The 25,720-nt window shown below is 44.6% G+C and overlaps 1 protein-coding gene across 1 annotated transcript in view; it reads right to left on the bottom strand.

The window, feature by feature from the left end:
- Positions 1 to 25,720, bottom strand: part of OTOA (otoancorin) — a 72,526-nt gene that overhangs the window by 21,484 nt on the left and 25,322 nt on the right. The window contains exons 12-21 of the mRNA XM_055561459.1: positions 23,924 to 24,139; positions 22,006 to 22,173; positions 21,117 to 21,257; positions 17,866 to 17,924; positions 17,573 to 17,690; positions 14,278 to 14,351; positions 11,475 to 11,610; positions 10,322 to 10,512; positions 8,488 to 8,581; positions 1,795 to 1,924 (exon numbers count right to left, since the gene is read on the bottom strand). Of these exons, the coding sequence (XP_055417434.1) occupies positions 1,795 to 1,924; positions 8,488 to 8,581; positions 10,322 to 10,512; positions 11,475 to 11,610; positions 14,278 to 14,351; positions 17,573 to 17,690; positions 17,866 to 17,924; positions 21,117 to 21,257; positions 22,006 to 22,173; positions 23,924 to 24,139 (1,327 nt within the window). The remainder of the gene's footprint in view (positions 1 to 1,794; positions 1,925 to 8,487; positions 8,582 to 10,321; positions 10,513 to 11,474; positions 11,611 to 14,277; positions 14,352 to 17,572; positions 17,691 to 17,865; positions 17,925 to 21,116; positions 21,258 to 22,005; positions 22,174 to 23,923; positions 24,140 to 25,720) is intronic.

The following is a 25,720-nucleotide window of genomic DNA, read 5'->3' as shown; positions in this document are numbered from 1 at the left end:
ATCCAACCAGTCCATTCTGAAGGAGATCAGCCCTGGGATTTCTTTGGAAGGAATGATGCTAAAGCTGAAACTCCAGTACTTTGGCCACCTCATGCGAAGAGTTGACTCACTGGAAAAGACTCTGATGCTGGGAGGGATTGTGGGCAGGAGGAGAAGGGGACGACAGAGGATGAGATGGCTGGATGGCATCACTGACTCAATGGACGTGAGTCTGAGTGAACTCCGGGATGGACAGGGAGGCCTGGCGTGCTGCGATTCATGGGGTCGCAAAGAGTCAGATACGACTGAGTGACTGATCTGATCTGATCTGATATATATTTATCTCCCCTCTTTTTTGATTTCCTTCCCATTCAGGTCACCCCAGAGCACCAAGCAGAGTTCCCTGAGCTACATAGTAGGTTCTTATTAGTTATCTATTTTACACATAGTAGTGTATATATGTCAAGCCCAATCTCCCAATTCTTCCTAGCCCCTCTCTCCCCTTGGAAGCAACCTAAATGTCCATCAACAGAGGAACGGATAAAGAAGATGTGGCACATATATACAATGGAATATTAGCCATAAAAAAAGAATGAAATTGAGCCATTTGCAGAGACCCAGATGCACCCAGAGACTGTCATATAGAGTGAAAAAGAGAAAAACAAATATCATGTGTTAACACACATGTGTAGGATCTAGAAAAATGGTACAGAAGAACCTATTTGCAAGCAGGAATTCAGACATAGATAGACATAGAGAACAAACAAATTTTCCTTCTTGATACTTATCACACAACACACTTCATATTTCACTTATGTCTGCAATTTATTGTCTGATGACCCCACCCCACCCTGCCCAAGCCACCATTTGAAAATAAGCTCTATGACGGCAGGGATTTCTATTCTGTTCACATAGTCGGTGCTCAAAAATTATTTTATTTGCAGGAAACAAAGTAAGCACGGATTGTCAACTATCATTATTACAATTATTCTTGGGTCTGGTTAACTTTGTCTCCTCCTGCTGGGCACAAGCCTACACTTAATAGGTGTACAATAACATGTATTAATATCTAAAACTTACTGAGCATTTCCTACGTGCCAGGCACTGTTGTGGACATGTTTATAGGTTTATAGGATGTTTAAGGGGCTTCCCTGGTAGCTCAGCTGGTAAAGAATCCACCTGCAATGCAGGAGATCTGGGTTTGATCCCTAGATTGGGAAGATCCCCTGAAGAAGGGAACAGATACCCACTCCAGTATTCTGGCCTGGAGAATTCTATGGACTGTCCATGGGGTTGTAAAGAGTTGTCCATAGTCCATGGGGTTGCAAAGAGTCAGACACGACTGAGCAACTTTCACTTTCATAGGTTTAAACCCACCAGTCTTCACAATAATCTAGTGAAGGTAAGGACTTTCATTACCCTCATTTTACAGAGGATGAAACCTGAGGCACAGAGAGGTTGGGGAGTTTACCCAAAGTCACACAGCCCACAAGTAGCAGCCCCAGGGTTCAAATCCAGTCAGCCTGGTCCCAGCACAGCAATTCACAGTCACACAGACATTCTGGCCCTTAAATCAATTGTTCTGAAATGTTTGTTGCACATGTTCACCCATTAAACCTACTGGCCTAACTGAGGAGAACAAGATATGATTTCAAATCACTTTACAAAGATGTAATTTTTGCTCTGTGGATTTTTGCTACTCATTGTTTGGCAAACACTACATCCAGTCCCTGGGACAAGGAGTCTGCCTGATGCCAGGAACTCAGCCAAAACACCGCTGCCAGACACAGACTCAGATACTCCAGAAACACTCACCAGGACTGGGGTCAGAGCTGGGCTTCTCCGCACTGCTGTTCCGAACAGATTCAAACACAGCTTGGAGGAATTCTTTAGGGGGCAAAGTCCCGGCCATCTTGGAAGCTGTTTGTTGAAGGAGGTCAGGAAACTATGTAGGCAGAAAAGATGACGGACGAGGAACGAATAATAATTAAAGCACATTAAACAGAGACTTAAGTCAGAGTGTAAAGTGGAACACTGCTGCGTTGCCTCCATTGTTTTGTTTTTTCTTTATACAGGCATGCATCGTATCATTGCACTTTTTATTGCATTGCAGTACTGCATTTTTACATGTTGAAGGTTTGTGGTAACTCTGTGATGAGCAAATCAATCACCACCATTTTGCCAACAGCATTTGTTCATTTCAAGTCTCTGTGTCACATTTTGGTAATTTTCACAATATTTTGCACTTTTTCATCATTACTATATTTGTTATGGTGATCTGTGATCCATGACCCTTGATGTTACTATTATAATTGGGGCATCACAAACCACACCCTTATCAGACAGTGACCTTGACTGATAAATGTAGTGTGTGTTCTGACTGCTCTACCAATGAGCTGTTCCCATCTCTCTCCCTCTCCTCACACCTCCCTATTCTCTGAGACACAACAATATTGAAATCAGGTCAGTTAGTAACCTGACGATGGCCTTTAAGTGTCAGAGTTAACAGAAGAGTCATAAGTCTCACTTTAAAACCTAGAAGTGATTAAGCTTAGTGAGGAAAGCATGTCAAAAGCTGAAACAGGCTGAACGCTAGGCCTCTTGCACCAAACAGTTAAATGAAATCATGCATGCAAATGAAAAGTTCTTGAAGCAAATAAAAAGTCCTACTTAGTGAACACACAGATGATAAGAAACCACAACAGTCTTATTGCTGATGTGGAAAGTTTTAGTGGTCTGGTGTGTGCATGAAGTCACTTCAGTCATGTCCTACTCTTTGCAACCCTATGGACTATAGTCCACCAGACTCCTCTGTCCACGGGAATTCTCCAGGCAAGAATGCTGGAGTGGATCACCATGCCATCCTTCCGGGAATCCTCCTGACCCAGGGATCAAACCTGCTTCTCTTATGTCTCCTGCAGTGGAAGGTGGGTTCTTTACCACTAGCGCCACCTGGAAAGCCCTTCAGTGGTCCGGATAGAAGATCAAACCAACCACAACATTCTTTTAAGCCAAGCCTAATCCAGAGCAAAGTCCAACCTTCAATTCTATGAAGAACTGAGAGGCTGAGAGAAGTGAGGAAGCTGCGGGGGAAAAGATTGAAGCTAGCAGAAATTGGTCCATGAGGTTTAAGAAAAGAAGTCTTCTCTATGAAAGGTTGTTGCTGAACCATGCAAAAACGTCAGGATTCTTGGCCTCCGGAGGAGAAGAATTCAATCCGGGGCCAGAGACGAGGCTTGATCGCTCAGAGCTTTTGTGCAATAAAGTTTTATTAAAGTATAAAGGAGATACAGAAAGCTTCTGACATAGGGATAAGAAGGGGGCAGGAAGAGTACCCCCTTGCTAGTGTTAGCAATGGAGTTATAGACTCTCTAATTAGTTATTCAGTTCAGTTCAGTTCAGTCGCTCAGTCGTGTCCAACTCTTTGCAACCCCATGAATTGCAGCATGCCAGGCCTCCCTGTCCATCACCAACTCCTGGAGTTCACTCAAACTCATAATTAGTTATTACAGTGAATCAAAAGAATATCTGGAGGTTGTAAAGACCTCACTAGACCTACTCCCATAATTTACATTTTAAGATAACAGGATTAGCCAGAAGGTTTTTTCCAGGGACTGTCCTCAAGCAGGATACCTTATTGTTATATAATCCTAAGGAATGTAGAAGGAAAAAAAAAGTTTGTCCTTTCTTCCTTCTTGAGAATTCCAGACCCCTCTCTCCTTGGGGTCCCCTAGACTTCTTATCAACCTGCCTAGGAAATGACTCTCTCATCTATAACATAAAATTTCAAGATGAAGCAGCAAGTGCTGATGTAGAAGCTACATTAAGTTATCCAGAAGATCTAGCTAAGCTAATTAACAAAGATGGTTACACTAAACAGCCTTATATGAAGAAATATACCATCTAGGATGCACACAGCTAGAGAAGAGAAGTCAATGCCTGACTTCAAAGCTTGAAAGGACCAGCTGATTCTCTCTTTAGCGGCTAATTCAGCTGGTGACTTTAAGTTGAAGCCAGTTCTCATTTACCATTTCAAAAATCCTAGGGTCCTTCAGCATTATGCTAAATATACTCCCTCTGCACTCTATAAATGGGACAATAAAGCCTAGATGACAGCACATCTGAGTGCAGTATGGTTTACTAAATATTTCAAGCCCACTGTTGAGACCCACTACCCAGAAAAAGAGATTCCTTTCAAAATATTACTGTTCATTGACAATGCACTCAAGAGTTCTGATGGAGAGGTGCAATGAGATTGATGTTGTTTTCATACTTAACAAAACATCCACTCTGTAGCCCATAGATCAAGAAATACTTTTGGCTTATTATTTAAATGTTTAATTATTCAATTAAATTATTATTATTTTAAAAGCCTTATTATTTAAAAATACATTTCCTAAGACTATGATTGCCACAGATAACTCCTCTGATGGATCTAGGGAAAATAAATTAAACACCTCCTGGAAAGGATGGCTATTCTAGATGCCATTAAACACTTGTGATTCAAGCAAAGTGGTCAAAATATCAATACTAACAGGGATTTGGAAGAACTTGATTCCAGCCCTTGTGGATGACTTTGAGGCATTCAAGACATCAGTGGAGGAAGTAACTGAAGATGTGGTGAAAATAGCAAGAGAACTAGAAATAGAAGTGAAGCCTAAAGATGTGACTGAAACAAGAGTCTCTATCTGCAAAACATTAACAACTCACTGAAGGCTTAGATGATAGTTAGCATTTTTAGCAACAAAGTATTTTTTATTTAATGTATTTACATTGTTTTTTAGGCATAATACTATTGCACACTAATAGACTATCAGATCAGATCAGTCACTCAGTCGTGTCCGACTCTTTGCGACCCCATGAATCACAGCACGCCAGGCCTCCCTGTCCATCACCAACTCCTGGAGTTCACTCAGACTCACGTCCATCGAGTCGGTGATGCCATCCAGCCATCTCATCCTCTGTCGTCCCCTTCTCCTCCTGCCCCCAATCCCTCCCAGCATCAGGGTCTTTTCCAATGAATCAATTCTTCGCATGAGGTGGCCAAAATACTGGAGTTTCAGCTTTAGCATCATTAAACATAACTTTCCTATGCACTTGGAAACCAAAAAATAAAAAAATTCATGTGACTCAATTTATTGCAATACTCACTTTATTGTGGTGGTCAGTAACCCAACCCACAATATCTCTGAGGTGTGCTTGTAGCAGCTTCTCATATAAATTTAATTCCTAGCCCAACTAACCTAGTGTCTACAAAGAGTCATATAAAATGATATCCAACCTCAGTGCTAATCCAATACATGTTCGTATATATTGCTTTCACCCATCAGATTGTAAGAAATAAAATAAAGTGATAATACCTAATGCTAGCCAAGATGTAGGAATTATGCGTACTTATTTCTCTATGGGACTATTAGACGGTGCATCATTACCACCTGAAAATATCTATAAAAATGTATGCATGCCTGTCTCTTTTGGGGTTGTACTGTTTTTCAATTTTCATTAAAATATACTTGTATAAAAGGAGGAGAAAAGAGTTATCTCTGAGTTCAAGGTAAAGACTAGCAATGAGGGGCTTCTAGTTGCCCTAAGAAAGGTGCCATTTCTTATCCAGAGCTGATACACTTTTTCAAGACTTGGGATATTATTGGTAAATCTGTCCAAGAGTCCAGAGAATTCATCAAACTCTCCCCTGCAGTTGCGTGTGTCCCGAAAGTCACCAGGTTATATGTAGTTCCTCCTTCTATTCTAATTCTCAGAATCAGAGTTACAGTCTAAGCCAGTAGTTCCCAGTCCAGGTTGTAGGTTAGAAGCACCTGGGAAATTCACACTCAGGCCCTACCCTAGAGATTCGAGACCATTGGTCTATGTATCTGTCCGTTTTAGTTCCCTGGTGCTTCCCATATTGGAGAAGGAAACGGCAACCCACTCCAGTGTTCTTGCCTGGAGAATCCCAGGGATGGGGGAGCCTGATGGGCTGCCGTCTCTGGGGTCACACAGAGTTGGACACGACTGAAGTGATGCAGCAGCAGCTTCCCATATGCAGCTAAGGTCACGAGCGGCTGCTCTAAGATAAACAGTTAACTTTTAAGAGGAGATTACACAGCAGAGTATTTTCCATTTTGTATTTTTAAAGGGAGGAGGAGGATATTTCATAAAGGATGCAGAAGAATCTAGGAAGAGCAACTACCATTGATGAGAGAGGCTGGGGACCCAGAAACACAGAGCCAGAAACTTCACATTCTGTAGCCTTTGATGTATTTGGGATTTTTCTAACCCAAGTATGTCTTTCTTGTTCTATTAACACTTCAGTCATTAAAACTAAAACTAGAATAAGACTGCTGGAAGAAATATCAACAACCTCAGATATGCAGATTATACCACCCTAATAGCAGAAAGCAAAGAGGAACTAAAGAGCTTCTTGATGAAGGTGAAAGAGAGTGAAAAAGCTGCCTTAAAACTCAACATTCACAAACTGAAGATCATGACATCCAGTCCCATCACTTCATGGCAAATACATGGGGAAAAAAATGGAAACAGCGACAGACTTTATTTTCTTGGGCTTCAAAATCACTGCAGACAGTGACTGCAGCCATGAAATTAAAAGACATTTGCTGCTTGGAAGAAAAGCTATGACAAACCTAGACAGCATATTAAAAAGCAGAGACATTATTTTGCTGACAAAGGTCCATCTAGTCAAAGCTATGGTTTTTTCAGTAGTCATGTATGGATGTGAGAGTTGGACCACTAAGAAGGCCAAACACCAAAAATTTGATGCTTTTGAACTATGGTGTTGGAAAAGACTTGCGAGTCCTTTGGACAGCAAGGAGATCAAACCAGTCAATCCTAAAAGAAATAAACCCTGAATATTCACTGGAAGGACTGATGCTGAAGCTGAAGCTCCAATAACTTGATCATCTGATGTGAAGAGCCAACTCACTGGAAAAGACCCTGATGCTGGGAAAGACTGAAGGCAGGAGGAGAAGGGGACGATAGAGGATGAGATGGTCGGATGGCATCATCGACTCAATGGGCATGAGTTTGAGCAAACTTGGGGAGACAGTAAAGGACAGGGAAGCCTGGCATGCTGCAGGTCACAGGGTCACAAAGAGTCAGACACGACTGAGTGACAGAACAAAAACAAAAAATAATAATACCACAAAACATCCACATGCCCACAACCCAGATTACAAAGTACAACATCACAAATATAATCGATAGCTCATCCTAGGCCTCCCTCCTTCCCCAGAAGTAACTCTCACCGCAAATTCAGTATTTGATAATTAACCATTCTCATGCACTTTTAAACTTCTCTTATATATGGAATTGTTTTGAATGTGCTTAAAATTAATCTAACTAGTATTTATTTACTTAGTATCCTACTGTATGTATTTTTTGAAACTTTTTTTTAAATCACACATTGTGTTTCTGTGATTTTAACTATGTTGATACAAAACTTTTTCAATTTTAAAAATTGATTTTTTAAAAAGTTAGATAAGCCTCTAAGACACATGCATCTGCTGCTTATGACTCTAGGTTTGAACATCCCAAGAGAAGATTTTACCATGACTGGACACCAGAATGTTGCTGTTCTTATGTGAATCTGGGTGACATGCCAGGTATTCAGGTACCCTGAGTGAGTATGACAATGTACATCTTACATGTATGAGTACAGAGAATGAAAGTGTGTGGAGGTGCTTTGCAGTCTATCTGACTCTTGTTCAGCACATCCCCTCCTACCCCACCCTCCACCTGCATGGAGGAAATTTCCTTCCCCACTAAGGTGGGCTTGATTATATAAGTTACTTTGGCTAGTGAAATGTAATGGCTAGTAGTTTCCCAGCCACTTTGCCCTCCCTTTTGTAGAGTTTCAAATTTCCACAGCAAGAAAAACAGGTTCCAGGGAGCCTAGCCCCAGAGGCAGACTCATAGTCCCAGACCCACAGAGTAGTCAGCAAAAAATAAATGTTTTCTGTTGCATGCCATTGAGAGTGTGCAGCTTTGTTACACAGCAGGAGATGACTAGTACATGACCATTTGGCACACCTCTTGGCCTTGTCGAACTCTTGGGGAGTTGCTGCAAGGATAATGTTACACCCAAAGGCAATGCTCAATTAAGATTTGGTTTTGGATCGAATATGTTTGCCCATGTGACTGCACACACTGGACACACGTGTTGTGTACATATGGTGCTGATGCATGTAAGCCCTCCAACGGGCATGCATGTGGGAAGCGCATGGATAGCAGAGTGGCAAATGATAGCTCCCAGGTCACGCACATCTGCCTAGAAGCCACGTGAAAGGCTCAGAGTCCCTTTAGCTGCTGCCTCACTGCCTTTCCCTGAACCTTGGGCATCCTGAAGTGGAGCTGGAAACATCTGAGCTCTTTGAGGCAGGGAGGAGCTTTCCAGAAAGACAAACTGACAGCAAACCCAAGGGAATATAACTAATCACATTTTTCTCTTCTTCAAACTCCTTTAGCCTTCTCTAAGATAGAACATTTAGGTACCTTTGTGGCAACAGAGCTTAATTCATCCCCTGAGAAAAGCACTAGAAAGGATTCCAAATCCTTCACTGTCTCAGCTGTCCAGTTCTGGGGGAGTCTAGGAGAGAGAATAAGCAGTAAATGGAAAGATCGTGCTGTTGCCCTTGTCCCGCAGCATCTTTTTCTGTTAGGAAAAGGTTATCTATATACCTGGAGAAGCTGTCAATCATGTGGTCCACATCCCTAACCAAGAAAACAGACATGTGATGCAGGCTGACCAATGAGAATCATCCTGAGGACTTTTGATTGAGCTATGAGAGAAGCTCTCTTTATTCTGGTATCTCTAGCAATAAAAAGGATATTGCAGGCGAATACTATCACCAAATGGAGAAAATAAAGGCCACACCCAAGAACACAGAGCTGAGAGATGGGAGGAACATTTTCCTGATGACATCATTTGAGGCCCTGGATCCCGCCATGCCTGAAGTCACATTCACTTCTAAACTTGATCAACTCCCATTTTTTAGTGTGAATTGAGCTCCTGAATTTCTTTCATTTGCATCAGAGTGTTTCCTTCCTCCCTTTCCTCTACAGAAAAGTAATGCTATATTTGTTCCTTTTATAATTACCATTATAAGTCTCGTCCTATAGCAAGATAAAATTTCCTCTCAAACTTGGCAGAATAATAACTTGCCAGGATCCTGGCACTGACCCAGGATCCACTGTTGTTCTTATGGAGACACAAATGTCTACAGGGACGTACCCCATACTGTCTCTAAAGGATGTCTGGTGATATCTCTAAAGGAGATATGCCTAATTAGCAGTGATAATCCTTCTGCTAAGACCAAGGCAAACCATCCCTGGCCAAAAAAACTCCCTTTATCTCTTTCATTAACAATATTATCCCATTAGACTATAAGTTCCATGACAACAGGTAATAACACATGTAATAATAACAGCTGAATCTTCATTCCTTGAGATAAAGCAGTTGTCAAATACTCAGTTCTACGTGCTGGGCACCGTTGTAAGTCCTTTGCATTAACTCAGCTAATGTCACAACAGCCCTGTGGGGACTCTAGCTGCCCCCATCCTGCAGATGCAAAAATAAAATGCAAAAAGACTGAGTAGCTTTTCCCAGATCACACAGGCTGTAGGTGATAGAAAAATTTAACCCAAGGACTCAGGCTCCAAGTCCCAGCTCTTAAACTCTATATAATATTAAGTGCCTGGGCCACAGTAACTACTCCAAAGACATTTGTTGTCTAACCACTAACTGATGTCTAAGCCCTACTCAAATCTGACCTAACTTCAGAAAATTCTGCATGGGAAAGGACAGCTCTGTTTTCCCCCAGGGAGTTCTCACTCACCCAGAGCTGACAGTGCCTCAGTTATTTGCATTAGTATTATTGTTGTTGTTTTAACAACAATAATAATAACACCTCCTTGCATTTGTAACATGCCAGCTTTTTTTTTCAAAGTTTATTTTTTGGCTGCATCTCACAGCATGTGGGATCTTAGTTCCCCAACCAGGGATTGAACCTACTCCCCCTGCCTTCAAAGCATGGTACTAGACCACCGGAGAAGTCCCATAAAGTGCCATCTTTTTTGAGACTCCTTCCCTTTCCATAAGCCAAGATGTATTGGTGACAACCACGTGAGGCCTGCAGAGAAGCTATCATTCTCACTTTACAGGGAATCTGAGTCCAAAAGAAGAAAGCTCAAGTTTCCAGAATAAATCCCAGGGTCTAACCTCATCACAAGTTAGAGACTCCGCTTTGAGGTGGAAGAGCCAGGGCCAGGGGCCCCTTGGCCAGCAGCCCCACCCCAGCCCTGGAGCCAAGCCTGGGGCCCTCCTCACCCATGCTGTTCCAGGAGCCTCAGCCTCACCGCTGCCTTCTGCTGGGGGCTGAGGTCCAGGCAGTCTCTGAGGCCACGCAGGGCGGTGGCCCAGGCTCTGGGGGACAACCCACGGCGGATGACAGCGGCCGGCAGGTGACAGAGCAAGTTCCCCAGGATGTCCACGGTGTACTCATCAGCAATGGTGTGGCTCTGAAATTGACAAGTGGAGCTGGTGGAAAGGCCCAGTGGGTTCCAGATCGTGATCCCATAAAACACTTCCTGACCCCAAACCTTACCAAGGTTCCAGGATCCGAACCACCCACCCTACCGTGGACTCACACAAGGCCTAATTTCACCCCAAGGGAGTAGGCCTCAGAAGTCTGGGCGACCACACGGAGTGGGGGGCGGGTGTGGGCGGAAGACTGTCCATCGGGCGCACTCACTCACGGAGGCTGTGGTCACTGCCATTGTTATTGCTCTGGGGACACCCCACTGTTCAGTACCCATTATGAAGAGAGTACAGCAATAATAAAAACAGCACTTCCAAGTTTGTAGGCCCTTGAAAGCCTCCAAAGCTCTTTCTCAAAATGCCAAAAATAGCTAACATTTATTCAGTGCTTACTATGTGCTCGGCACTGTTGTAAGTGTTTCCAGGTCTTACTCTCTTCATCTTCAAAGTAACTGTACAAGTACTAATATCATCCACTTTTTCAAGATAAAGAAACTGCCAGCTTGGCCCTTTGAGCCTTTGCATTAAACAATATATTACCTATTTCATGTCCTCAAGAGCTCTATGAACAAAGTGCTACTGTACCCATTTTACAGAAGATGAGACTGAGGTTCAAGGATGGGAAGTGACCTGCCCAAAGCCACAAAACCAATCACTGGCAGAGACTTGTCCAGAGCCCAGACTCTGTGTACTGTGCTCTTTCCAGTCCTCCAGGGCGGCCTCCCCTCATTCAGGCCCCAGAATGGAAGTCCCCAGAACCAGAGGCCAAGAGTGTCCCACCCAGTGGTTTCAGAGCCAGCTTTGAGACCCACAAATCAGACTTCTGGCCCTCACATCAGACCTGAGAACCCAGCCAGCTCCTCTGAGGACTCCCCAGGATGCCCACAGGCCCCAGAGGGGAAGGGACACGAGTCAAAGTGTCACCCAGGAAGAGTGTCCTTACCAGGCACTGCTGCACTTTCTTGAGGATGGAATTTTTTTTGTGGGAATCCAAAACCAAGGAGTCCAACTGACTCTTCCCCAGGCTGATCAGGAAGGGCACACACTGAGAAGCTGGGATGGAAGCCAGGTAGCGAGCCCTGGAGAGAGATGGGAGAATGAGGGAAGGAAAACAGGGGCTGCTCTCTATTTGCCCAAGAGCTTAACACAGAGCTGATCCTTAAGTATTGGTTCTCCCCAGTGATGTCCTGGCTCCTTTGAGCAGAGAGCAAGCCTCCCACCCATCATTTTTCTTTTTTACTGGCAGGAAAAAAACTTCCCATAATGCTCTTCTCTCACAGGTGGAAACAAGTTTCCCATCATGCTCCTCTTCCCTGACCCAACAGCAGGATATGAGAACAGAATCTCCATGGACAGAAGCTGCCTGGTTGAGGGGAGATGAGGAGAAAGGAAATGAAAAACCAGAAGAAGAAAGAGACAAGAGAAAAAAATGAAATAGAAAGTAAAGGGAAAAAGATGAGGAGAGAGTGGGGAGAGAAATGACTCCTAATTCTGTCAACTTAGGATTCTCTAGGGCAAAGGAACATAGAGACCAGTTAATAAAACAGATTATTTCAGCTAGTAATGGATGGAAGGAAGAAAATTAAATGGCTCTATCATGAAGGATGATATGGGGACCAGCTGGGGAAGCCCCTCTGAAGGGAGTACTGTTTGAGCTAAGAACTCTCCTCCAAGCTCTTGACCTTATATTCTCAAGAGGAGCAATATTTTCCCCAATGGGGAGAAACTGGTTCAGGGAGAGGGAGGGAATGAGGGTGGGGTATATTCGTTATTACAGTGATTTGTGACCTGCCAAAGCTCGACCCTACTCAACACAATCTTACTCCTTATAATTTCTCTCATTATGGAGAAATTAAATTTTTCTCCTTTGGGAGGCAATAATGAAATAAAGGTTGAGAAAGACCCATGTGGCATCACTGCCACTTCACTATTCCAAAACGAAATTCAACCTCCTCCTTTCACACATGTTCTGCCTTCTCTCTGCCATCCAAGACTCCTTCACCTCTTTATCCCTAAATCTTTCTTTGCTGGCTCCTCAATAATACTCAAATCTGTTCTTGTCTCTCCATTCCTAATGTCACTGTCTTATTTATTTTTTCATTCATTCAATCAGAGGGCTTCCCTGGTATCTCAAACAGTAAAGAATCTGCCTGCAATGCAGGAGACCTGGATTCGATCCCTGGGTTGAGAAGATACCCTGGAGAAGGGAATGGCAACCCACTCCAGTATTCTTGCCTGGATAATTCCATGGACAGAGGAGCCTGGCAGGCAACAGTTCATGGCGTCACAAAGAGTCAGACATGACTGTGTGACTAACACTTTCACTTTCACACTTTACTTTCATTCATTCAGCAAATATATAAAGAGCATCTGCAGCATGCCAGGACTTCCCAGGTGGCACTAGTGGTAAAGAACCCGCTTGCCAACACAGAAGATATAAAGAGACATGGGTTCAATCCCTGGATCAGGAAGATCCCCTGGAGGAGGGCACTGCAACTCACTCCAGTCTTCATGCCTGGAGAATCTCATGGACAGAGGAGCCTAGTTGGCTACAGTCCATAGGGTAGCAAAGAGTTGGACACAATTGAAGTGACTTAGCATGCAGGCATGCTGCCAAGCACTGTGATGGGCACCAGCTACCAACATGAATAAGACATGTGCAGCAGGTCCCTACCCTCAGGATTCTCTAGGGGGAAGAAACACAGAAACCAACTAATAAAACAGATTATTTCAGCTAGTAATGAATGGAAGGAAGAAAATTAAATGGCTCTATTATGGACGATGATGTGGGGACAGCCAGGGGAACCCCTCTGAAGGGGGTTCTGTTTGAGCTGAGACATGGATATGTGGAATAAGACAACCATGCCAAGGTCAAGTTTATAGAAATAAGCCTCCACTGTCTCTCTCCTTCCAGCCAGGCTCCCTGCACTTCATCTTCTCTATGGACCATGATGATGATCTCTCTGAAACATAAAACTGTGCCCAGAATACAAAACATCCCAGAGTGTCACACAAGCCCTCCCTGACCTCTCTGGCCTTCTCATTTGAGCCCCTGGATCCAGCTATGCCTGAAGTCCACCCCTGGATTTTCCTGAACACAAAATTACCTTTTATTGCCTAAGCCAGTTTGAGTTAAGGTTCTGTTACTTTCAATTAAATATCAACTTGATTTTATAGTTAGCTTAACACTTGTCTGTTTTTCCTCCATGAGAATGTAGGCTTTTATAAAGCGGAAATTAACTTACCTCTTAGAACTTAGTATGTAGTAAGTACTCAACAAATATTTTTAATTCAGTGAAGACAATGGCAGCAAGAGAAGGAAGAGGGAAATCAAGAGAAAAAGAGAGAAACTGTGTCCAGACCATATTTAAAAAGCAGGGCTGCCCCCCAGGCCTGAACACCCACTCATCTTAGAAATCCCACTGTTCACATTAGTCCTGATTCCCCTGCCCAGACCCAGCTGTGAGGCCAGCTTAGATGTGACCTGCTTCACTGGCATTCACTCATTCAAGCTCAGGTTGCCTTGGCTTTGGTTTTTAAATAACAAGAAAAAGCAAGAAAGTCTGCCTGAAATTCCATCAACATGGGGCTCAGAATTTATTTGCTGGATCTCAAGGATTTAACAGTCGAAGGCACTCCCTACTTGCCTCCAGTTCGTCACCAACATCCAGGAAAAGAGAATCACTTTGGCTTTGGGGACACCCACCAATCATACTGCCAAAAAGGGGGACTTGATGTTCACTTACGGAAGTGCAGCCAAGAGGAAGGGTGGCATAGAGGACCTGGAAACCTCCCAGTATTTCCACGCCAAACAGTTAACCTGAAAGATGAAAGCAGTTCTAGGAATTGAGTCCAATAAGACCAAACACAGATTGTGCTTTCTGTGGGTCAGACACTGTTCTAAGTGCTTTGAATACATTCACTTATTAACTTATACATTCACTTTAACAGCCTAAGATGTAGGTAACACTATTACACCAAGTTTATGGATGAGGAAACTGGGGCAAGAACAAGATGCCCACAAAAATTTAAGTCTGAGAATGCTCACCACAGTTTCTTTTACAACTATAAACAAGACGTGACCTTAAGATACATCACTAGGGGACTGACTAAGTAAATTATGGTATAGTCATATGGTGGAATACTATGCAACTATTTTGTTTCCATATGGTAGATTTATGTGTGCATGTATCATATACATTTAAACAGAACGTTGTATATGGTATGAGCTTATTTGTGTTTTTTAAATTACATGTAGATATGTTTTAGATATACCAAAAATTCTCCAAGTCAATAGCAAACTTCCTCTGTAGTTACACCTCTGAAGCCACATGACTGACATTTGAGGCAGGATAAATCCATGTTGCAGGAACTGTCCTCAGCATTATGGGATGGCTAAGTAGCATCCCTGGCCTCTACCTACTAGATGCCAGTGGCATCTCCCCCAGGTGTGATGAAAAAAGGTGTTTCCAGATATGTCCAAATGGTCCCCTGTTGAAAACTATGCTCTAGGAGAAATTTTACTTTCTCTCTATTGTTTTGTTTTATAATAATTATGTGTTTTCAGCAAAAAGATAAACAATAAAGGCAAATTTTCTAATTACTGGTATCTGAAGGTTCTTAGAACTGGGCAGAGTCAGGTAAGGAGGCTTATGGAGACATCTCTTCCTATTTGAAGGTGCAGGTCTTCCTCAAAGTGGGCCTGAACTCCATCCATTGCATCAGTTGGATAAGTGGAAGGAGACAGCCAGGCCAAGGTCCAGGTTACAGAAATTACCTGCTTCCCGCCCTACCTGAGTAAGGCTTTTTGTAGATTTCAGGGGTTCTTACCAGGGAACTGTCAAAATGAAAGGTATCAGGCTTCATACCTGATACCTTCGTACCTGGAGCCCCAGGGAAACTCTGCAAGTGGGGCTCTGTATTTTTCAAGTTTTGCTGAGGTATAATTGATATGCAGAGAATTACACATATTTAATGCATACTCTTTCATGAGACAAGCACAGGCAAACACCCGTGATGGCAGGCATCACCATAGTCGGGGTAATAGGCATGCCCAGCATCTCCCAAAGTGTCCTTCTGTCCCTTTGCTTTGGTTCTTTAGAAAGAGCACCTAACTTGAGAGCAACCCTCTTAGCAAACTGTGAAGTGCAGATACCACATTGTGAACTGCAGGTGCTGTGTGGTACTGCTAACTGCTGCTGCTAAGTCACTTCAGTCGTGTCCGACTCTGTGCAACCCCACAGACGGCAGCCCACCAGGCTCCGCCGTCCCTGGGATTCTCCAGGCAAGAACACTGGAGTGGGTTGCCATTTCCTTCTCCAATGCGTGAAAGTGAAAAGTGAAAGTGAAGTCGCTCAGTCATGTCCGACTCTTAGTGACCCCATGGACTGCAGCCTACCAGGCTCCTCCGCCCATGGGATTTTCCAGGCAAGAGTACTGGAGTGGGGTGCCACTGCCTTCTCCGCTGTGTGGAACAGCACATCACAACTCGCTCATCCAACAAAACTGAAACATGCTGCACAGCAAACAAGCCTTCCAGGCAGTGCTCATGCAAGCTCGGCTTTGAGAACCACTGATAGAATAAACAATCCGAGGGAATGACAGGCTTCATTAAAAATTTGCACATTATTCTAATGATTTCAAAGGATTATATAGTTGGCTTTACCCTTCCTGGCTCTTGGAGAGAAAATTCTCTTTTCATTTTTGTTCTGTTGCAAATATTTTCAAATTTTCCTTGTTATGGCCGCTTAGATACACCCATCATTTAAAAGTGGAACATTTAACTTTCAGATACATGGGTGTTTTTAAGTATCCTTGATATTAATTTTCTCATTTAAATGCTTTCTTCTCTGCAATCACCCTCTTTGTTTTTTCAGTCTTTTAACTTTATTGAGGTTTTCAATGGCTAAGTCAAAGAGCTTTCTCAGTAAATGTTACATTGCACGTGAAAATATGTGGATTATTTTCAAATATCTTCTAATATTGATCTCTAACACAATTCCACAGTAATAAGAGAACAGACCCTGTATGGCTTCAATGCCTTTAGACCAGGAAAAGTTTGCACCTTGTTTTATGGCCCTGGATATGTTCCAATGTCTCCTGGTTTATAGTCTACAAGAACTTGAATAGAATCTATATCCTGCTGTTGTGTGAAAATTGTATAAATCTTAATTATGTTGAATTGGTTCATAATGCTTTTCAGGTCTACTATAAACTTCCTGCCTATTCATTCTATTAATATTTAAGAGTTTGATATAGAAACTCCAATCTGAAATTATCTACTTAAAAAAATAATTGTAATATATAGTGGAACTGTGTGTGACTTTGTTCAGTATTTTTCAAGTCTCCTTGGAAATGTGTTATCATACTTCCATTATTTAAAAAAGAAAAAGAAAAAATAAAAGATTTTTTTAAATAATAAAAAATAAAAATATATGGAAGCGGGGGGAAAAAAAAGAAAATGTTATTGCTTGAAACATTTCATTCAGATCTGAAATGCACAGGCCATGTGCTCACCCTCTCAGACGCTATACAGCTCACTGCTTACACTCCAAGTCCAAACGGTGCTCCCCAGGCCTGTTTTCACTTACTTAGATACAGTGAAAATCAGGCACTGCTTCTGGTCTCCCCAAAGAGTTAAGGAGTCTCCTTAACTGTTTGGAAAGTGAAGTTCTAAATGAAAAATTAAATTCTCCTGGAGGACTGTTCCCATGCCAGGCTACCCCTGGCAAGAATAGGAAGGTAGATGAGGGTCCCAGGAGAGCATAATTGTGAATGTGCAAAAATGGTCTACTTGCCAACTGAAATCTGAGGTTCACATCTGGGTATAGAATAGCCCATCTGCTGAGACTCTGGCTGCAGAGGCATGGGTATGTGGAGCTTTTAAAACAGAAATTAGAGAAAAGCTGGCTCAATACTTGGCCCCATATCATCACCTGCATCAGTAATCCTGGCACGAGTATCTTAAGACACCACAGTTAATCCACCCGGTGACCGGGGTAGGGAAAGAGAATGAGAAGCAGGGAAGGGCTTTGATGGTACCTGATACGGTGAAAGCAGAGAGAAGTTGTTCTCGAAATACTGGAAATGAGCCAGAAAGGAGTCGGCGCTCATAGCGTCAATGTGGGGGCACGTCACACCTTTGAGCAGCTGCCCTGCACTAGAAAATGAGACAAGGGACCCAGGAGAAAGGGGCAGCAGGGAGAGGAAAGAAGGAGCAAGAGCAGGCAGATCTGATCCGACACCCACTGCAGGCAGGACGTCCGACTCTCCCTCCAGGGGAATTAGGCTCCTGGAGAGGGAGACTGCAGAGGGCTCGTCAGCCCCAGGCTCACCTCAGGAGCTCCTCAGGTCTCCTGGTCGTCTTTGACAGAAGCTCAAACAGGAACAAGGCCTGAGGGAAAAGAATGATTGCCACATTGATGGAGCACTCATGGGCCATTGTCCTGAGTCCTATGCTCCCATTTCACAGATGGGAAAATGAAAGCTTTGTTATTTACCTAGAACCACACAATTGCGGGAATTCCCTGGTGGCTCAGAGTCTGCCTGCAATGCGGGAGGCCCGAGTTCCATTCCTGGGTCAGGAAGACCCCCTGGAGAAGGAAATGGCAACCCACTCCAGTATTCTCGCCTGGAAAATCCCATGAATGGAGGAGCCTGGAGGGCTACATTCAAAGAGTCAGACACAACTAAGCGTCACTTTCACTTTCACACAGTCGATAAGCGGCTGAGCTGGGATTTGAGCTGGTGTCCCGTGATTGCAGACCCCACGCTATCACACCCCAGGTGGTCCAGGAGGTGAACAGGAGCAAAGCCAAGGCAGCGTGAGGCGGGAGGTTTATTTCCTGTGCTCAGAGAAGCCGTTGCCCAGTTGAGGACCCCCTGCAGCCCCTATTTCATGCCCACCTGCTGGTTACCAAACACACAGCATTCCAGGAAATAAAACTGACGATGACTAGACCAGGATGGGCTAGAAAGTTCCATAGATAAAGAATCTTCTGGGTCTTCCCTGGTGGTCCAGTGGTCAAGACTCCACGCTCCCAGTGCAGGGTGCCTGGGTTCGATCCCTGATCAGGGAACTAGATCCCACAAGCTGCAGCTAAGAGTTCGTGGCCCCTTCAACCTCTCTGTGCTCAGCAAGTCGCCTGTCTAAACAGCTCACTTCCCACCCCCTAGAACCCCTGCCTCCTCCCCTGGCTTACTGTCTCCTTAGTACTCATCAGCATCTATCATCTAGCAGGGAACACATTTATTCCCTGGAGTACCAGTGGTTAGGATGCCACACTGTCATTGCCAAAGACCCAGGTTCAATCCCTGGTTGGGGAACTTACATCCCACAAGCCCTGCAGAGGGACAAAAAAAAAGAAGAAGAAGAAGAAGAGGCAACATGTAGCAGTGCATACATTTAACTACCGATCTTCCGTACTGTCTCCCTTATTAGGAAGGAAGCTCCCTTCACTTCCGTGTCCCCAGGACCATGAACAGCACCTGGCACCTGAGAGGGGAGAGAAGTGGCCAGGGGCTCCATAAACACTATGAACGAATGAATGAATGCAAGTGAGAGGACGTTCAAGGGCCTCCACAGCACAACTCTCCCCAGGCGGCCCCAGTAGTAACCGCTCTCATGTGCAGTGCATGCCCAGCAGAGTCGCATGAGAAATGAGCCCCATTTTGCAGATGAGAAAACTGGGAGGAGAAGAAGTGACCCCAAAGTTAATCAACAGTAGCCCTGGAATTCACACTTGGGTTTCATCTAACTTAACACACAAAAGATCTTCACGACCCAGATAATCACGATGGTGTGATCACTCACCTAGAGCCAGACATCCTGGAATGTGAAGTCAAGTGGGCCTTAGAAAGCATCACTACGAACAAAGCTAGTGGAGGTGATGGAATTCCAGTTGAGCTATTTCAAATCCTGAAAGATGATGCTGTGAAAGTGCTGCACTCAATATGCCAGCAAATTTGGAAAACTCAGCAGTGGCCACAGGACTGGAAAAGGTCAGTTTTCATTCCAATCCCAAAGAAAGGCAATGCCAAAGAATGCTCAAACTACCGCACAGTTGAACTCATCTCACACGCTAGTAAAGTAATGCTTAAAATTCTCCAAGCCAGGCTTCAGCAATATGTGAACCGTGAACTTCCTGATGTTCAAGCTGGTTTTAGAAAAGGCAAAGGAACCAGAGATCAAATTGCCAACATCCGCTGGATCATGGAAAAAGCAAGAGAGTTCCATAAAAACATCTATTTCTGCTTTATTGACTATGCCAAAGCCTTTGACTGTGTGGATCACAATAAACTGGAAAATTCTGAAAGAGATGGGAATATCAGACCACCTGATCTGCCTCCTGAGAAATCTGTATGCAGGTCAGGAAGCAACAGTTAGAACTGGACATGGAACAACAGACTGGTTCCAAATAGGAAAAGGAGTACGTCAAGGCTGTATATTGTCACCCTGCTTATTTAACTTCTATGCAGAGTACATCATGAGAAACGCTGGACTGGAAGAAACACAAGCTGGAATCAAGATTGCCGGGAGAAATATCAATAACCTCAGATATGCAGATGACACCACCCTTCTGGCAGAAAGTGAAGAGGAACTCAAAAGCCTCTTGATGAAAGTGAAAGTGGAGAGTGAAGAAGTTGGCTTAAAGCTCAACATTCAGAAAACGAAGATCATGGCATCCAGTCCCATCATTTCATGGGAAATAGATGGGTAAACAGTGGAAACAGTGTCAGACTTTATTTTTTGGGGGTCCAAAATCACTGCAGATGGTGACTGCAGCCATGAAATTAAAAGATGCTTACTCCTTGGAAGGAAAGTTATGACCAACCTAGATAGCATATTCAAAAGCCGAGACATTACTTTGCCAACAAAAGTCCGTCTAGTCAAGGCTATGGTTTTTCCTGTGGTCATGTATGGATGTGAGAGTTGGACTGTGAAGAAGGCTGAGCGCCAAAGAATTGATGCTTTTGAACTGTGGTGTTGGAGAAGACTCTTGAGAGTCCCTTGGACTGCAAGGAGATCCAACCAGTCCATTCTGAAGGAGATCAGCCCTGGGATTTCTTTGGAAGGAATGATGCTAAAGCTGAAACTCCAATACTTTGGCCACCTGATGCGAAGAGTTGACTCATTGGAAAAGACTCTGATGCTGGGAGGGATTGAGGGCAGGAGGAGAAGGGGACGACAGAGGATGAGATGGCTGGATGGCATCACTGACTCGATGGATGTGAGTCTGGGTGAACTCCGGGGGTTGGTGATGGACAGGGAGGCCTGGAGTGCTGCGATTCATGGGGTTGCAAAGAGTCGGACACGACTGAGCAACTGAACTGAACACTATTCTGCCTCCTGAGTTTGTTGCTATTGTTCAGTCACCAAGTCATGTCTGACTCTTCCCAAGCCCATGACTACAGCACACTGGGCTTCCCTGTCCCTTACCACCATCTCCCGGAGTATGCTCAAGTTCATGAGTTTAATAACACAGAAATAAGTTTGTTTTACCAAGTACCAAGTTAACCTTAGAACAGACCTTTCCCACAAGACAATCAGAAGTCCAGGCACCACCTCTGGGCATTGCAGTCGTACCTGACTCCTCCGGATCTCCTTTTCCTTCAGGACTGTGGAGTTGAATCCGGGTTCCCTCCATAAATCAAAGAGAGACACTTCCTTAAAGAAAGCGCCCTGTATTTCGACAATGCCAGAGGCAGTATCTCCTGCTTCCATCACCTGTCAAAAGTGAGAAGAAACATAATAACAACTTTGCAGAGAATGGACTGAGTGTTGGGTGAGGGCCAGGCACTGCATCAATCGGGTGCTTCACGGGTAATAAGTCCTACCAGATCTGCTCAGCAACCCAATGAGGTGGGGACAGTCCTTACCCCCATTTTACAGGTAAGAAAACCAAAGCTTAACGAGTAATTGGCTTGAAGTTGATAACGTGAGATTCAAGCCCAACTCTGTCGTATTCCAAAACCCACACCCTTTAACCATAAGAGCTACAGCTATCTGCAAGGTATTGGTATTTCAGGCCCAACCCTTTGAGTTGCTTTCTTAGCAGACTGTGCTATTAGACATGGCAGGTCCAACGGGATATGATGCCCAGAAGACCCACTGCAAGTGAGAAAAAGAAATGTGGACATGGCTTTGGAACAGGAAAGGAGAGCCTTTCTGAAGCACTAGGGGAATTCAGGATTCATTTCCACATTTGAAAACCAAACCCCTAAAACATTATGACAGCAAGAAATCCAACTGAAGAAAAGTGTTTCGGATTCAGCTGGCTGGGGACAGCACCAGGGTCTGGGGAGAATCAAGTTCGACCCCAGAGGCACTTTCTGGAAAGGAGGGGAGGTGGGCATCAGAAGAAGGCATTCTCCAGGCTTAGAACAACCCCACCCAAAGACAGAGCCCCCTCACAAAGTCCCAAAACCACACGCCTGAGAGCCCAGGGGCTGCGGACCAGACATCTTCCTCTCACCTTGCTCAGGACACCGTGCTGCTGGGCAGGTGACAAGTCGGACACGTGCAGGGAGGTGGCGCTTCTTAGGAGCTGCATGAGGTCCCTGCGGTCCATGGCGTGGAAGGCCTGCGTGCTGACCCCAGCCAGCAGCACGCCCATCTGACTGACGTTGTAGAAGGACAGCACCTGGGGGCGCCGTTAAGGGAGGGTGAGGACCAGCCTCGGGGCTGTACCTCAAGGGCGTGTACCAGGCCCCACTGCAGGCTGGGCGTAGGGAGGGGCGCTGGGGCCCCACTGTGAGCAAGAACAAGCTGCCCTCCCAGACCCTCCTCCTTCCATCTGGAAAGAGACACAACCACAGGTAACCGTGCCGCTGGGGTAATCACTATGCCATCCGAGGCTACAGCAGAATTAATAAAAAGCAGTGGAGGAGGGCAAGGCAGCCCACTCCAGTATTGTTGCCTGGAGAAACCCCATGGACAGAGGAGCCTGGTGGGCTGCAGTCCATGGGGTCACAAAGAGTTGGACATGACTGAGCGACTAATCACAGCACAGTGACCCATATGCCACCGCTGACCAGGCAACGGGCTCTTCTGTGTGTAATCTGACCTAGCAGACGAGATTTAAAAATTGGGGGGATCCTATAAAAATCCAAATTAGTGTTTCTGCTTTATTTAAAAAAAAAAAAAAAAAAAAAACCTGAACATCAGGCAGTCCCCACAGTGGCAGCAATGGGCAAGAACCTTGGGGTGGGTCGTGGCGTCTCTGTCTGCCCTGCCCACCCCTCTCATGGGACCAGGAGAAGCCTGCTGCCCTCCGTATGTCACCCGTCGGGCAACTGACACAGCAAAGCCCCGCACTCGTCTATCTTCACGTGGCAGCTTTGAGGTGAATTAAAGAAGCATTTTAGGATGTGAATCTGATATTTTATATATAAAAAAAAAAATATGACTGTAGCTGGACACCTTAACAGAAATCATGCCTGTTTCCCAACCCCTCCTTTGGAGTAAAGAGGCTAAATGTAATATAATCAGAAAAATTTATTGGTTTTTAAAAAAAAACCAGTTGAGTGGTTTCCTTGAGCTATTCTATGTAGAATGAACAGTCTCTTACTGTCCTTAAGGAGAGCAAAGACTTTTGAGCACTTGGCTTCTTAGCAAAAGTCACCTCATTCCTCTGTAAGAAGAGTTGGATGCCAGGAAAGAGAAAAGCCACTCGGTCCAGGGATGGGAGGAACAAGACTGTCTCCCTCAGCTCTAAAATCACATTCACAGAGTGGACTTAGGTGGCCCCAGTCAAAACAGAAAGTCTGCAAAGCCTTCAAACTAAAGTCACCAGAAGTCTTGAAGGGACAAGATGGATGGTCTACCCTTCACCTTGAGTCAGAAAGGAGAATGAGTGGGCAGCGGTCATGGCGCCATGATAGAGGCAGTCAGTATGGCAATGAAGCAAGTGGGCTCTGAAGCCAGATGCCCTGGGTTCAATCCCAGCCCTGTCCCTCTCATGTGGCCTTGGCAATTCCCTTATACGCTCTGTGCCTCATATGAATGGCCTAGAAAATGGAGTTTATAACATTACTGACCTAATAGGGTTGTTGGGACGGTTAAATGATTAACTCAGTGATAGCTAACACTCACTGAGCCTGGACTCTAGGTCATGTGTTGTCCAACCTCTTCCTGTGTACTGACTCCCATAAACCTATGGAATAGGAGCTATTGTTATCCCCATCTTACAAAGAGGGAAACTGAGTCAAGGAGAAGTTGTCGGTTCCCCCACTGTCACGCAGCAGACACTGTCACACATGGGAGACCAAGGATTTGCACCCAGGTAGCCTTCCTCGGCACCGTCTTCTTACCGATTGGCTGCCCCTGCTGAAGGTCTATAACCAGCCCTTCGGTCTTGGGCCATTAAAACAGAGTCCAAAACTCCAACTGACCTTCTGGTGGGTCAGGTATTTGGCAGACAAGATGATGACCTGGCTCCTGGCCCAGCCAGAGACCTGGCTGAGGGTCGAGATGGCGCCGTGCACAGCCTCGGGGGAGAGGGATTCCAGCTGACTGTGGGTCAAGCCCACGACCGCATCCGACAAAGAGCCCAGAGTCTCATTGAGGGTCTGATTCTCCGTGGCAATTTCCAGGAGCTCAGCTTTGAGCTAGAAAGGGAGCAAGCCAGGGTGAGAGTCGACAGCAAGCAGGACGGCGGCTCCTTCAGACTACACCCCAGCATGCACCCTCCCCCTCCCTGCTCATCAAAAGGAAGGGGGCTCCTGCTGAGACCAGACCATGAGGCTCCCCGCTGAAAATGCCACCTCCTCTGGCCTCGACCTTCCTATGCTGCAAATTCATTCTATGCTTCATTTAAATATTAACTTGTTATTAAATCAACCTTAAAGCATGGCAGAAGGAAATTTTGTTCACTCATAACTCCACCACATTCCTGTAGCATCTATATTTTTTTTGTGACCTTGAACTCTACATCCTGTCTATATGGCCGCTTTTCTTTTATGAAATATCCAGGGAAGCTTTATGATAATATATAAATGTGTAAAAATAATTCTCAACAGTAAAATCTCCTGAAAACTCTACCTCAAAAAAAGTACTATGGTTAGTAATTGGGTGTTTATGTTTACAAAATTTATTATGCCTATACAAATAAACTATGGTATCTAGTCTTTACATAGGTGTAACATGAACAGAAATGCAACTTTCTGCTCTATTTTAAATTTTTCATTTAAAATTATGTCTTACAAGTTTTCACGTTTTTGTGATTCCCTTATTTTTTATAACATGCCTGTCCAGTTATAGTCAAGTTGTTTCCCAACTGCTTTCAGTAAAGAAGGTGATCAATTTATCTGTTGTAACGTGACCTCTATACAAAAAAAACCAAACAACAGAACGGTTTGTGTTTTGACACCTGAATTTGCATGAACCATATAGTCATGTCAGAGGCGTGTACGCAAGTATTCCAGATGGCCACTGGGGGGCAGCAGAGTAAAGTGAAACAGACAGCTTTCACAGCTCGTTTTCTCCAAACTCAGCAGCTCCCCTTCCCTAGAGGTCAGCTTCCACATCTGCAAAAGGCCTACAGCAGGGGCTCCCAACGTGTGGGGCTTAACCAGTACTTTCAGCATCACCTGGAGAGTTGTTAGAAATGCAACATCTCAGGTTCCACCCCAGGGCTCCTGAGTCAGGTATTTATTAGGCTGTTTCCAACAAGCCCTCCCGCTGATTCTGATGCACCCTCCGGGTAAGAACTACTGACCCAAATGAGCCAAAGGGTTCTCTCGTATCTAATCACACCCAACTTTCTTCTTGGTCACAACTGTCCCTGTGGCCCTAAACTACACTTATTTTATTTTTGCTTGAGCTTGCTTGGAAAGGATTCTTTTCCTGAGGATTTGGTGATGTGTGAAACACTGCTGTAGAATAACTGATGATGTGACCAAGATTTTCTTGAATATTGCTCTCATGTTATCTTTCCCATTTGAAAAATGAGAAAAACAAAAAGAAGTGAGAGAGGCGCTTCCCTGGTGGCTCAGTGGTAAAGAATCCTCCTACCAATGCAGGAGACCAGGGTTCCATCCCTAGTCCAGGCAGATCCCACATGCTGCAGAGCAACTAAGCCCATGTGCTACAACACTGAGCTCTAGAGCCTGGCAGCCGCAACTTCTGAGCCCACAGGCCTAGAACCCGTCTTCCACAACAAGAGAGCCATAGCTATGAGAAGCCTGTAC

This window comes from Bubalus kerabau, chromosome 23 (genome assembly GCF_029407905.1).
Source record: "Bubalus kerabau isolate K-KA32 ecotype Philippines breed swamp buffalo chromosome 23, PCC_UOA_SB_1v2, whole genome shotgun sequence".
Taxonomy (NCBI): Eukaryota; Metazoa; Chordata; class Mammalia; order Artiodactyla; family Bovidae; genus Bubalus; species Bubalus kerabau.
The sequence above is the reverse complement of the archived record's forward strand: the minus strand, read 5'-3'. Positions and strand labels throughout refer to the sequence as shown.